Below are 12,633 nucleotides of genomic sequence, written 5' to 3'. Positions count from 1 at the left end.
CTCATGTCTTACAAACTTTCCCTCGGATTTACGGCACACGAGACCATGGTACCCGAATCGGTCTGCTGCTTCACTGCCACAAATACACCTGTGTTCGGCGAGAATAGGGGCGGCAAGTCGAAGGACAACACCGATGCGGATGGTCTGTGGGTCGAGGCGTGTGCCAAGGCTGGAGTTGGGAACAGCCAACAGAAAGTCACCTGCATGAGGGGCTCTCATTGCCAGGAGGCGGGCTCTATCCTTCCCTGACACACTGAAGCATTGTTGAGGCTATATTTTCCACTATTGGACCATCCCAGTGTGATTGTAGTTGTTGGGGGGAGCAGGTCTGGTTTCCGAGCCCGTTAGATTATCCCAGACCATGGCTCAATGAACTTTTGGTCCTGGACTCCAATCTTGTCCCTAAGATTAAAAGGGATAAAGTAACTGTCTGTGTACTTACTGTCTTACGTCCTGTAGACGGTGGTGGGTAGTATGGTGTGTCTTACGTCCTGTGGACCGTGGTGGGTTTTATAGTGTCTTACGTCCTGTAGACGGTGGTGGGTAGTATAGTGTGTATCTTACGTCTTGTGGACGGTGGTGGCTAGTATAGTGTGTGTCTTACGTCCTCTGGACGGTAGTGGCTAGTATAGTGTGTGTCTTACGTCCTGTGGACGGTGGTGGCTAGTATAGTGTGTCTTACGTCCTCTGGACGGTATTGGCTAGTATAGTGTGCGTTGTACGTCCTCTGGACGGTAGTGACTAGTACAGTGTGTGTCTTACGTCCTGTGGACGGTGGTGGGTAGTAGTGTGTGTCTTGTAAAGGATATAGAAAATACTCCAGTCATTCCTTAATCAACTCACTCCTCCCCCAGCATTCCACTCCTTCCCAGCACTGCACTCCTCCCTCAGTACTCCACTCCTACCCAGCACTGCATTCCTCCTTAGCACCCCACTCCTACCTAGCACTGCATTTCTCCCCCAGCACTGCACTACTCCCCAGCACTCATCTTATCTTTCTGAGGCACATCATTCGTTCCCCAGAGCACCCCACTCCTCCCCAGCACTCCACTACTCCCCAGTAATCCACACCTCCCCAGTACTCCGCTCTTTCCCAGCACTCTAATCGTCCCCAGCACTCCACTCCCAGCACCCCAATCCTCCCCAGCACCCCAATCCTCCCCAGCTCTCCACTCCTCCCTTGAAAGAGCCCACTCTCCGGCCTATCTGGCTAGCTAATGGGGAGATAATACATGCATAACCAATCTCTGGAGCCAGCACCAATACTCCCCAGCATCCCCCACTCCTCTCCCCAGCACCCAACACACTCCTCCCCAGCACGACCAATGGTGTTGCTGTCTACCATCAATTCTCTGTTTCCAATGTGTATATTTTTTTCCACCCCCAGCTCGTAGCCCCTCGGGGTGAAGAGAGAGGGGGGATACAAGCATACTTTAATATCCCGATTGTGATTTAATTACGACTGGGGGATTGTAAATACCGTGTTTTGGGCTCCGGCTACTACACCCTCTTTTTTATGTATATATATAAAGAGTGCGGTGCGTTAAGGTGTTAAGCATTTTCCAATCATGTGTAACTTGTTCACACCATGATAAAAGGGAGAAATCGATTAGGCCCTTCCCCCTGCGGCCTGATTGGTGGACGGTGGTGGGAGGGATGGCTGTGAGTGGCCAGGCCGGCGGGATGGAGGCGGAGTTAGGTGCGATCTCGCCTGCTCACTGACACCCTGTTATGATTGTAACAAGAGGCATGGGTGATTCCTGTTATATTTCATTCTCACATGATCCCTGTCGGCGCTAGCAGCACCTGGAGCGGGGCGCCGGGGAGGCACCTGATAGCCTGACACACCAAGAACCTACTGACAGAGTTATGGCGTGAGGTCCTCTACGCTTCACGGTTCCTGTGGCGGCGGCGACTACCTCCTCTTAACACCTATTTAAAGTGTTTTCTCTCCCTCCTGAAGGTGCAGGAGGCGAGACACACCAAGAACCTACCGACAGAGTTATGGCGTGAGGTCCTCTGCGCCTCATAGTACCTGTGGCGGAGGCAACTTCCTCCACTTAACACCTATTTAGAGTGTTTTCTCTCCCTCCTGAAGGCGCGGGAGGCGAGCTAGCAGCATCGCACGACCCAATTTGCACTGCCTGGACGAGTTTCAGTATTTTTTTTCTTTTTTTAAAGTGCAGAGGATTTTAACCGGTGTGGACGTGTTTATTAGAGTAGTGTTAGATTAGTGACGGTTGTCTTGAGAGGAGGAGGAGAGGCGTTCAGAGACCTCAACTTGACTGGCGTGGTTGTGGGCGCGGTGCACTCACACACACACACACACGCGCGTGTATGTGTGGCGTGGTCAGCTGCCCGCCCTGACGTTGGACTTCGTGCTGCGTGGAGTGGATTAAGAACCGCAGCTACGCGTGGACCCATCGCGTCGACCCCTCGCGTCGACCCCTCGCGTGGGCCAATTGCGTCGACCCCTCGCGTCGACCACTTGCGTCGACTCCTCGCGTCGACCGCTCGCGTCGACCCTGCTAGACGCTGCCCCCCGCATCAACGTCGCGGGCGTGGAAGGGAAGATTGGGGCGTGGGCGTGATGGGGGAGCCCCGCGGAATAAGGGGTGACCTACACCTGCCTAGCCTGGGTTACCTTCATCCTGTACACGTGTTGTCGCAGCTAGCCAGGCCTATCCCTCTACCCCTGGGTGTGCCACCATTCACCCTCACGCCGCCCATGCCCCACGCCCTCAAGATGATGGGCGGGGGGATGGGCGGCATGTATCCCTGGGGACTGAACCTCCAGAACCACATGTTGGGTTCTATGAGGCCTGGAGGCCACACTCTAGGCAGAGGTCTGCCCTCCCCTGACCGCCTCCACGACCTCCACACTGACGATGGTAAAGGTGAGTGTGTGTGTGTGTGTGTGTGTGTGTGTGTGTGTACTCACCTAGTTGTACTCACCTAGTTGTGGTTGCAGGGGTCGAGTCACAATTCCTGGCCCCGCCTCTTCACTGGCCTCTACCTGGTCATTCTTCCTGCTCCATGAGATTTATCATACCTCTTCTTAAAGATATGTATGTATCCTGCCTCCACTACATCACTTCCCAAACTATTCCACTTCCTGACAACTGTGTGTGTGTGCATGTGTGTGTGTGTGCATGTGTGTGTGTGTGCATGTGTGTGTGTGCATGTGTGTGTGTGTGTGTGTGTGCATGTGTGTGTGTGTGCATGTGTGTGTGTGTGCATGTGTGTGTGTGTGCATGTGTGTGTGTGTGCATGTGTGTGTGTGTGTGCATGTGTGTGTGTGTGTGTGCATGTGTGTGTGTGTGCATGTGTGTGTGTGTGTGTGTGTGTGTGTGTGTGTGTGTGTGTGTGTGTGTGTGTGTGTGTGTGTGTGTGTGTGTGTGTGTGTGTGTGTGTGTGTGTGTGTGTGTGTGTGTGTATATACTCACCTAATTGTACTCACCTAATTGTGGTTGCAGGGGTCGAGACTCGACTCCTGGCCCAGCCTCTTCACTGATCGCTACTAGGTCCTCTCTCTCTCTGCTTCCAGAGCTTTGTCATACCTCGTCTTAAAGCTACGTATAGTTCCTGCCTCCACTACATCACTTGTTAGACTATTGATTTATATGTACGTCAACGTGAGTTTGTGTACATGTGCACTTTCAGATGTACATAAATAACTAGCAAGGTGTTTAAAAGGTGTGTAACAAGTATGAAAAAAGTGAATAAAAGGTGTAAAAGATACTTAAAAGTGTGTAAAAGGGAATAAAAGGCGTGTAAAAGGGAATAAAAGGTGTGTAAAAGGGAATAAAAGGCTTGTAAAAGGGAATAAAAGGTGTGTAAAAGGGAATAAAAGGCTTGTAAAAGGGAATAAAAGGTGTGTAAAAGGGAATAAAAGGTGTGTAAAAGGGAATAAAAGGCTTGTAAAAGGGAATAAAAGGTGTGTAAAAGGGAATAAAGTGTGTAAAAGGGAATAAAAGGTGTGTAAAAGGGAATAAAAGGCTTGTAAAAGGGAATAAAAGGCTTGTAAAAGGGAATAAAAGGCTTGTAAAAGGGAATAAAAGGTGTGGAAAAGGGAATAAAGCGTGTAAAAGGTGTTTAACAGGTATTAAAAAGGTTTAAGAAAGTTTTAAAAGGTGTTTATTATACTTTTCAGAACTCTCAACATTTTGTGATTAGAAACTAATATAACGAATTTGAAGCTTATGTTTCGAATTGGAAACTAAAATAAGGGAATAGAAACTAATATAATGAATTAGAAAATAAAATATTGAATTAGAAACTAATATAATGAATTAGAGACTAATATAATGAATTAGAGACTAATATAATGAATTAGAGACTAATATAATGAATTAGAAACTAATATAATGAATTATAGACTAACATAATGAATTATAGACTAACATAATGAATTATAGACTAACATAATGAATTATAGACTAACATAATTAATTATAGACTAACATAATGAATTATAGACTAACATAATGAATTGGAGACTAACATAATGAAGTAGAAACTAATATAAGGGATTAGAAACTAATATAAGGGATTAGAAACTAATATAAGGGATTAGAAACTAATATAAGGGATTAGAAACTAATATAAGGGATTATAAACTAATATATGAGATTAGAAACTAATATAAGGGATTAAAAACTAATATAAGGGATTAGAAACTAATATAAGGGATTAGAAACTAATATATGAGATTAGAAACTAATATAAGGGATTAGAAACTAATATAAGGGATTAGAAACTAATATAAGGGATTAGAAACTAATATAAGGGATTAAAAACTAATAAAAGGGATTAGAAACTAATATATGAGATTAGAAACTAATATAAAGGATTAGAAACTAATATAAGGGATTAAAAACTAATATAAGGGATTAAAAACTAATATAAGGGATTAGAAACTAATATAAGGGATTAGAAACTAATATAAGGGATTAGAAACTAATATAAGGGATTAGAAACTAATATAAAGGATTAGAAACTAATATAAGGGATTAGAAACTAATATATGAGATTAGAAACTAATATATGAGATTAGAAACTAATATAAGGGGTTAGAAACTAATATAAGGGATTAGAAACTAATATAAGGGATTAGAAACTAATATAAGGGATTAGAAACTAATATAAGGGATTAGAAACTAATATATGAGATTAGAAACTAATATACAGGATTAGAAACTAATATAAGGGATTAAAAACTAATATAAGGGATTAGAAACTAATATAAGGGATTAGAAACTAATATATGAGATTAGAAACTAATATAAAGGATTAGAAACTAATATAAAGGATTAGAAACTAATATAAGGGATTAGAAACTAATATATGAGATTAGAAACTAATATATGAGATTAGAAACTAATATAAGGGGTTAGAAACTAATATAAGGGATTAGAAACTAATATAAGGGATAAGAAACTAATATAAGGGATTAGAAACTAATATATGAGATTAGAAACTAATATAAGGATTAGAAACTAATATAAAGGATTAGAAACTAATATAAGGGATTAGAAACTAATATAAGGGATTAGAAACTAATATATGAGATTAGAAACTAATATAAAGGATTAGAAACTAATATAAGGGATTAGAAACTAATATAAGGGATTAGAAACTAATATATGAGATTAGAAACTAATATATGAGATTAGAAACTAATATAAGGGGTTAGAAACTAATATAAGGGGTTAGAAACTAATATAAGGGATTAGAAACTAATATGAGATTAGAAACTAATATAAGGGGTTAGAAACTAATATAAGAGATTAGAAACTAATATAAGGGGTTAGAAACTAATATAAGGGATTAGAAACTAATATAAGGGATTAGAAACTAAGGGGTTAGAAACTAATATAAAGGATTTGAGATCTTGAATCTTAACTGTTAATTAACTTTGCTAAGTATTCAGCAGAGTGTTGTCTACTGGTTGAAATGCCTGAGTTTTGAATGTATGGTCTGTGGGTGTTCTATGGGTGGAATTCTGTAGATAGTGTTCTGTGGGTGTTCTATGGGTGATGGTCTGTGGGTGGTATTCTGTGGATGGTGGTGTGTGGGTGGAGTTCTGTGGGTGTTCTGTGGGTGGTGTTCTGTTGGCGGTGTTCTGTAGGTGACATTCTGTGGGTGGTGTTCTGTGAGTGGTGTTTAGTGGGTGGTGTTCAGAGGGTGTTCAGTGGGTGGTGTTCAGAGGGTGTTCAGTGAGTGTTCTGTGGGTGACGTTTTGCGCGTGGTGTTCTGTGCGGGTATTCTGTGGGTGGTGCTCCGTGGGTGGTGCTCTATGGGTGTTGTTTGGGGCATGCTGTGGGTAGTGTCCTGTGTTTGGTATTCTGTGGGTGGTTTTCTTTCGGGGTATTCTGTTGGTGTTCAAGGGATGGTGTTCTCTGGGTGGTGTTAAGTGGGTGGTGTTCAGTCGGTGATGTTCTGTGGGTGTTCTGTGGGTGGTGTTCTGTGAATGGAGCTTTGTGGGTGTTCTGTGGGTGGTGCTTTGTGAGTGTTCTGTGGTGGGTGTTCTGTGGGTGTTCTGAGGGTGGTGTTCTGAGGGTGGTGTTCTGAGGGTGGTGTTCTGATATTGGTGCTCTGTGGGTGGTGTTATGTGGGTGGTGCTTTGTGAATGGTGTTCTGTGGGTGATGTTCTGAGGATGTTCTGTTGATGGTGTTCTGTGGATGTTCTGTGGGTGGTGCTTTGTGAGTGTTCTGTGGGTGTTCTGTGGGTGGTGTTCTGAGGGTGGTGTTCTGAGGGTGGTGTTCTGAGGGTGTTCTGTGGGTGTTCTGTGGTTGGTGCTTTGTAAGTGGTGTTCTGTGGGTGGTGTTCTGGGGGTGGTGTTCTGTTGGTGGTGTTCTGTGGGTGGTGCTTTGTAAATGGTGTTCTGTGGGTGGTGTTCTGGGGGTGGTGTTCTGTTGGTGTTCTGTGAGTGTTCTGTGGGTGGTGCTTTGTGAGTGGTGTTCTGTGGGTGGTCTGTGGGTGGTGTTCTGTGGGTGGTGTTCTGTGGATGGTGCTTTGTGAGTGTTCTGTGGACAATGGTCAGTGACTGTCAGTGTATCATGGTCAGTGACTGTCATTGTGTCATGGTCAGTGACTGTCAGTGTATCATGGTCAGTGACTGTCAGTGTGTCTTGATCAGTGACTGTCAGTGGGCCATGGTCAGTAACTGTCAGTGGGCCATGGTCAGTGACTGTCAGTGGGTCATGGTCAGTGACTATCAGTGTATCATGGTCAGTGACTGTCAGTGGGTCTTGATCAGTGACTGTCAGTGTATCATGGTCAGTGATTACCAGTGTATCATGGTCAGGGACTGTCAGTGTGTCTTGATCAGTGACTGTCAGTGTGTCTTGGTCAATGACTGTCAGTGGGCCATGGTCAGTAACTGACAATGGACCATGGTCAGTGACTGTCAGTGGGTCATGGTCATTGACTGTCAGTGTATCATGGTCAGTGACTGTCAGTGGGTCATGGTCAGTGACTGTCAGTGGGCCATGGTCAGTGACTGTCAGTGTATCATGGTCAGTGACTGTCAATGTATCATGGTCAGTGACTGTCAGTGGGCCATGGTCAGTGACTGTCAGTGTATCATGGTCAGTGACTGTCAGTGGGCCATGGTCAGTGACTGTCAGTGGGTCATGGTCAGTGACTGTCAGTGTATCATGGTCAGTGACTGTCAGTGGATCATGGTCAGTGACTGTCAGTGGGCCATGGTCAGTGACTGTCAGTGGGCCATGGTCAGTGACTGTCAGTGGGCCATGGTCAGTGACTGTCAGTGGGCCATGGTCAGTGACTGTCAGTGGGTCATGGTCAGTGATTGCCAGTGTATCATGGTCAGGGACTGTCAGTGGGCCATGGCCAGTGACTGTCAGTGGGTCATGGTCAGTGATTACCAGTGTATCATGGTCAGGGACTGTCAGTGTATCATGGTCAGTGACTGTCAGTGTATCATGGTCAGTGATTGCTAGTGTATCATGGTCAGTGATTGCCAGTGTATCATGGTCAGTGATTGCCAGTGTATCATGGTCAGTGATTGCCAGTGTATCATGGTCAGTGATTTCCAGTGTATCATGGTCAGGGACTGTCAGTGTATCATGGTCAGGGACTGTCAGTGTATCATGGTCAGGGACTGTCAGTGTATCATGGTCAGGGACTGTCAGTGTATCATGGTCAGGGACTGTCAGTGTATCATGGTCAGGGACTGTCAGTGTATCATGGTCAGTGATTGCTAGTGTATCATGGTCAGTGATTGCCAGTGTATCATGGTCAGGGACTGTCAGTGTATCATGGTCAGTGACTGTCAGTGTATCATTGTCAGTGATTGCCAGTGTATCATGGTCAGTGATTGCCAATGTATCATGGTCAGGGACTGTCAGTGTATCATGGTCAGGGGCTGTCAGCAGGTGATGGTTAGTGGGCAGAAGTCAACACCTTTGAAAGTAATTCAATTTTTTTTTTCACACACACTGACTGAACAAATTTCTTTTACACACTTCATTTTTACACACACACACACACACACACACACACACTCAGGGAGAAAGACCTTGGGGTGACCATAACACCGAGCACATCACCGGAGGCACACATCAACCAAATAACCGCTGCAGCATACGGGCGCCTGGCAAACCTGAGAATAGCGTTCCGATACCTTAATAAGGAATCGTTCAAGACACTGTACACTGTGTATGTTAGGCCCATACTGGAGTATGCAGCACCAGTCTGGAACCCACACCTGGTCAAGCACGTCAAGAAGTTAGAGAAAGTACAAAGGTTTGCAACAAGGCTAGTCCCAGAGCTCAAGGGAATGTCGTACGAGGAAAGGTTAAGGGAAATCGGACTGACGACACTGGAGGACAGAAGGGTCAGGGGAGACATGATAACGACATACAAGATACTGCGGGGAATAGACAAGGTGGACAGAGATAGGATGTTCCAGAGAGGGGACACAGGGACAAGGGGTCACAACTGGAAGCTGAAGACTCAGACGAGTCACAGGGACGTTAGGAAGTATTTCTTCAGTCATAGAGTTGTCAGCAAGTGGAATAGCCTAGCAAGTGAAGTAGTGGAGGCAGGAACCATACATAGTTTTAAGAAGAGGTATGACAAAGCTCAGGAAGCAGAGAGAGAGAGGATCCAGTAGCGATCAGTGAAGAGGCGGGGCCAGGAGCTGAGTCTCGACCCCTGCAACCACAATTAGGTGAGTACAATTAGGTGAGTACACACACACACACACACACACACACACACACACACACACACACACAAAGATGGGACACAGAAACAAATGGTCACAACTGGAAGTTGAAGACTCAGATGAGTCAAAGAGATGTTAGGAAGTATTTCTTTAGTCACAGAGTTGTCAGGAAGTGGAATAGTGTGGCAAGTAACGTAGTGGAGGCAGGAACCATACATAGTTTTAATACCAGGCCTGATAAAGCTAATGGAGCAGGGAGAGAGAGAAGATCTAGTAGCGATCAATGAAGAAGGGGGCCAGGAGCTATGTCTCGACCCCTGCAACCACACACACACACACACACACACACACACACACACACACTGGCTGAATCACTCACAGAAAAAATAACCTGAATTATCTCCCACGAAGCCTTTTATACTTACTTCCCCGAGGCTGTGGGTCCCCAACATCTGCACTTCCAGGAGCTCACCCTCTATATATTCTCTTGCAAAATATTCTTATAGCTAAACTGCAGTTATTCATTTAAGCAGCACACAACACCTGCTTACAGGTGTTGTGTTGTACCCTGAACACAGCACCTGCATACAGGTATTGTGTTGTACCCTGCGCACAGCACATGCACACAGGTGTTGTGTTGTACCCTGCACACAGCACCTGCACACAGGTGTTGTGTTGTACAGTGCACACAGCACCTGCTTACAGGTATTGTGTTGTACCCTGAACACAGCACCTGCTTACAGGTGTTGTGTTGTACCCTGAACACAGCACCTGCTTACAGGTGTTGTGTTGTACCCTGAACACAGCATCTGCTTACAGGTGTTGTGTTGTACCGTACACACAGCACCTGCTTACAGGTGTTGTGTTGTACCGTGCACACAGCACCTGATTACAGGTGTTGTGTTGTACCGTACACACAGCACCTGCTTACAGGTGTTGTGTTGTACCGTGCACACAGCACCTGCTTACAGGTGTTGTGTTGTACCGTGCACACAGCACCTGCTTACAGGTGTTGTGTTGTACCGTGCACACAGCACCTGCTTACAGGTGTTGTGTTGTACCGTGCACACAGCACCTGCTTACAGGTGTTGTGTTGTACCGTGCACACAACACCTGCTTACAGGTGTTGTGTTGTACCGTGCACACAACACCTGCTTACAGGTGTTGTGTTGTACCGTGCACACAGCACCTGCTTACAGGTGTTGTGTTGTACCGTACACACAGCACCTGCTTACAGGTGTTGTGTTGTACCGTGCACACAGCACCTGCTTACAGGTGTTGTGTTGTACCGTGCACACAGCACCTGCTTACAGGTGTTGTGTTGTACCGTGCACACAGCACCTGCTTACAGGTGTTGTGTTGTACCGTGCACACAGCACCTGCTTACAGGTGTTGTGTTGTACCGTGCACACAGCACCTGCTTACAGGTGTTGTTGTACCGTACACACAGCACCTGCTTACAGGTGTTGTGTTGTACCGTGCACACAACACCTGCTTACAGGTGTTGTGTTGTACCGTGCACACAGCACCTGCTTACAGGTGTTGTGTTGTACCGTACACACAGCACCTGCTTACAGGTGTTGTGTTGTACCGTGCACACAGCACCTGCTTACAGGTGTTGTGTTGTACCGTGCACACAGCACCTGCTTACAGGTGTTGTGTTGTACCGTACACACAGCACCTGATTACAGGTGTTGTTGTACCGTGCACACAGCACCTGCTTACAGGTGTTGTGTTGTACCGTACACACAGCACCTGCTTACAGGTGTTGTGTTGTACCGTACACACAGCACCTGCTTACAGGTGTTGTGTTGTACCGTGCACACAGCACCTGCTTACAGGTGTTGTGTTGTACCGTACACACAGCACCTGATTACAGGTGTTGTTGTACCGTGCACACAGCACCTGCTTACAGGTGTTGTGTTGTACCGTGCACACAGCACCTGCATACAGGTATTGTGTTGTACCGTGCACACAACACCTGCATCTAGGGTAATCGGGATGAACTGTTGGCATGAAAATACTGCGAGGAAATCATGCCAAACACTGATTTATGTATGGCATTTGTATACATTGTATGGGGTGCATTTATCAGGGGATGGGGTGCATCTTTCAGGGGGATGGGGTATTTCTTTCAGGGTATAGGGTGCATTTCTACCTCTCAACTGTGTATTCTCCCTCCCTATCATCCAACTGTGTATTCTCCCTCGTTATCTCAACCTGTGTATTCTCCCTCGTTATCTCAACCTGTGTATTCTCCCTCGTTATCTCAACCTGTGTATTCTCCCTCGCTATCACCTATTCACCCTCGTTATCACTACCTGTGTATTCTTCCTCGTTATCAGCACTTGGGTATTCTCCCTCGTCATCACCATCTCTTCACCCTCGTTATCACCACCTGTGTATTCTACCTCGTTATCACCTCCTATTCACCCTCGTTATCACCACCTGTGTATTCTCCCTCGTTATCAGCACCTGGGTATTCTCCCTCGTTATCACTACCTGTGTATTCTCCCTCGTTATCACCTATTCACCCTCGTTATCACTACCTGTGTATTCTCCCTCGTTATCAGCACCTGGGTATTCTCCTTCGTTATCACTACCTGTGTATTCTCCCTCGTTATCAGCATCTGGGTATTCTCCCTCGTTATCACCTATTCACCCTCGTTATCACTACCTGTGTATTCTCCCTCGTTATCAGCACCTGGGTATTCTCCCTCGTTATCACTTCCTGTGTATTCTCCCTCGTTTTCACTACCTGAGTATTCTCCCTCGTTATCACCTATTCACCCTCGATATCATCACCTGTGTATTCTCCCTCGTTATTACCACCTGTGTATTCTCCCTCAATATCACCTCCTGTCAATGATTCCTCGTTATCATGCAACACCTGGGTAACGTGAAATAAACTAGTTTAATCCGAGGAAGTAGAGGGGCAGCTCCCGTTCCTCGAATGAAGAGCTCTTCAACAGCAACCAAAGCACTCGGATCGAGAAGGCAGTGTCTGGTAACATACGTGACGATTATAGAATATAATGGTGTATACCTCACACAAGATAACCTTACACAGGATATATACCTCACAGGATATATACCTAGCAAAGGATATGCACAAGAGCCTCCTCTCGAAATTGGGCACCTGCGCGGGCGCGCAGATCCATTCCAGCGCGGCGCTCCAGTACCACATCAAGGTCTGGGCGCGCAGATCCATTCCAGCGCCGCGCTCCAGTACCACATCGAGGTCTGGGTCTCGACTCCCAAAACAGAGCGTGTTTGAGGCGAATATTTTGACATCTGAGGTTAGCTAAGGGATTATTACCGATGCTGTGGAGGATACAGGTACCTGACGGGTGAGTGGTGGTTGTATATATATGATTTTAAGGGTGGAAGGGGAAATGTCCTATAAACTGGTACACTGTTAGGTTAAGGCCAGTTA

General features: G+C 45.9%; 1 protein-coding gene across 5 annotated transcripts in view; it reads left to right on the top strand.

Moving 5' to 3' along the window:
* Positions 1-1,758: 1,758 nt before the first annotated feature.
* Positions 1,759-12,633, top strand: part of LOC128700253 (homeobox protein unc-4 homolog) — a 35,051-nt gene continuing 24,176 nt past the window's right edge. For 2 of the 5 annotated variants that reach the window (XM_070100054.1, XM_070100051.1), the window contains exon 1: positions 1,759-2,891. In XM_070100054.1, coding sequence (XP_069956155.1) covers positions 2,591-2,891 — 301 coding nt within the window. In that variant the 5' untranslated portion in view covers positions 1,759-2,590. Of the gene's footprint in view, positions 2,898-12,633 lie in introns of all 5 variants that reach the window. The other 3 variants (XM_070100052.1, XM_070100050.1, XM_070100053.1) reach the window with 2 other exon arrangements.

Source organism: Cherax quadricarinatus, chromosome 71 (assembly GCF_038502225.1).
Source record: "Cherax quadricarinatus isolate ZL_2023a chromosome 71, ASM3850222v1, whole genome shotgun sequence".
Taxonomy (NCBI): Eukaryota; Metazoa; Arthropoda; class Malacostraca; order Decapoda; family Parastacidae; genus Cherax; species Cherax quadricarinatus.
Note: the sequence above shows the minus strand (reverse complement) of the source record. Positions and strands in the feature narration are given on the sequence as shown.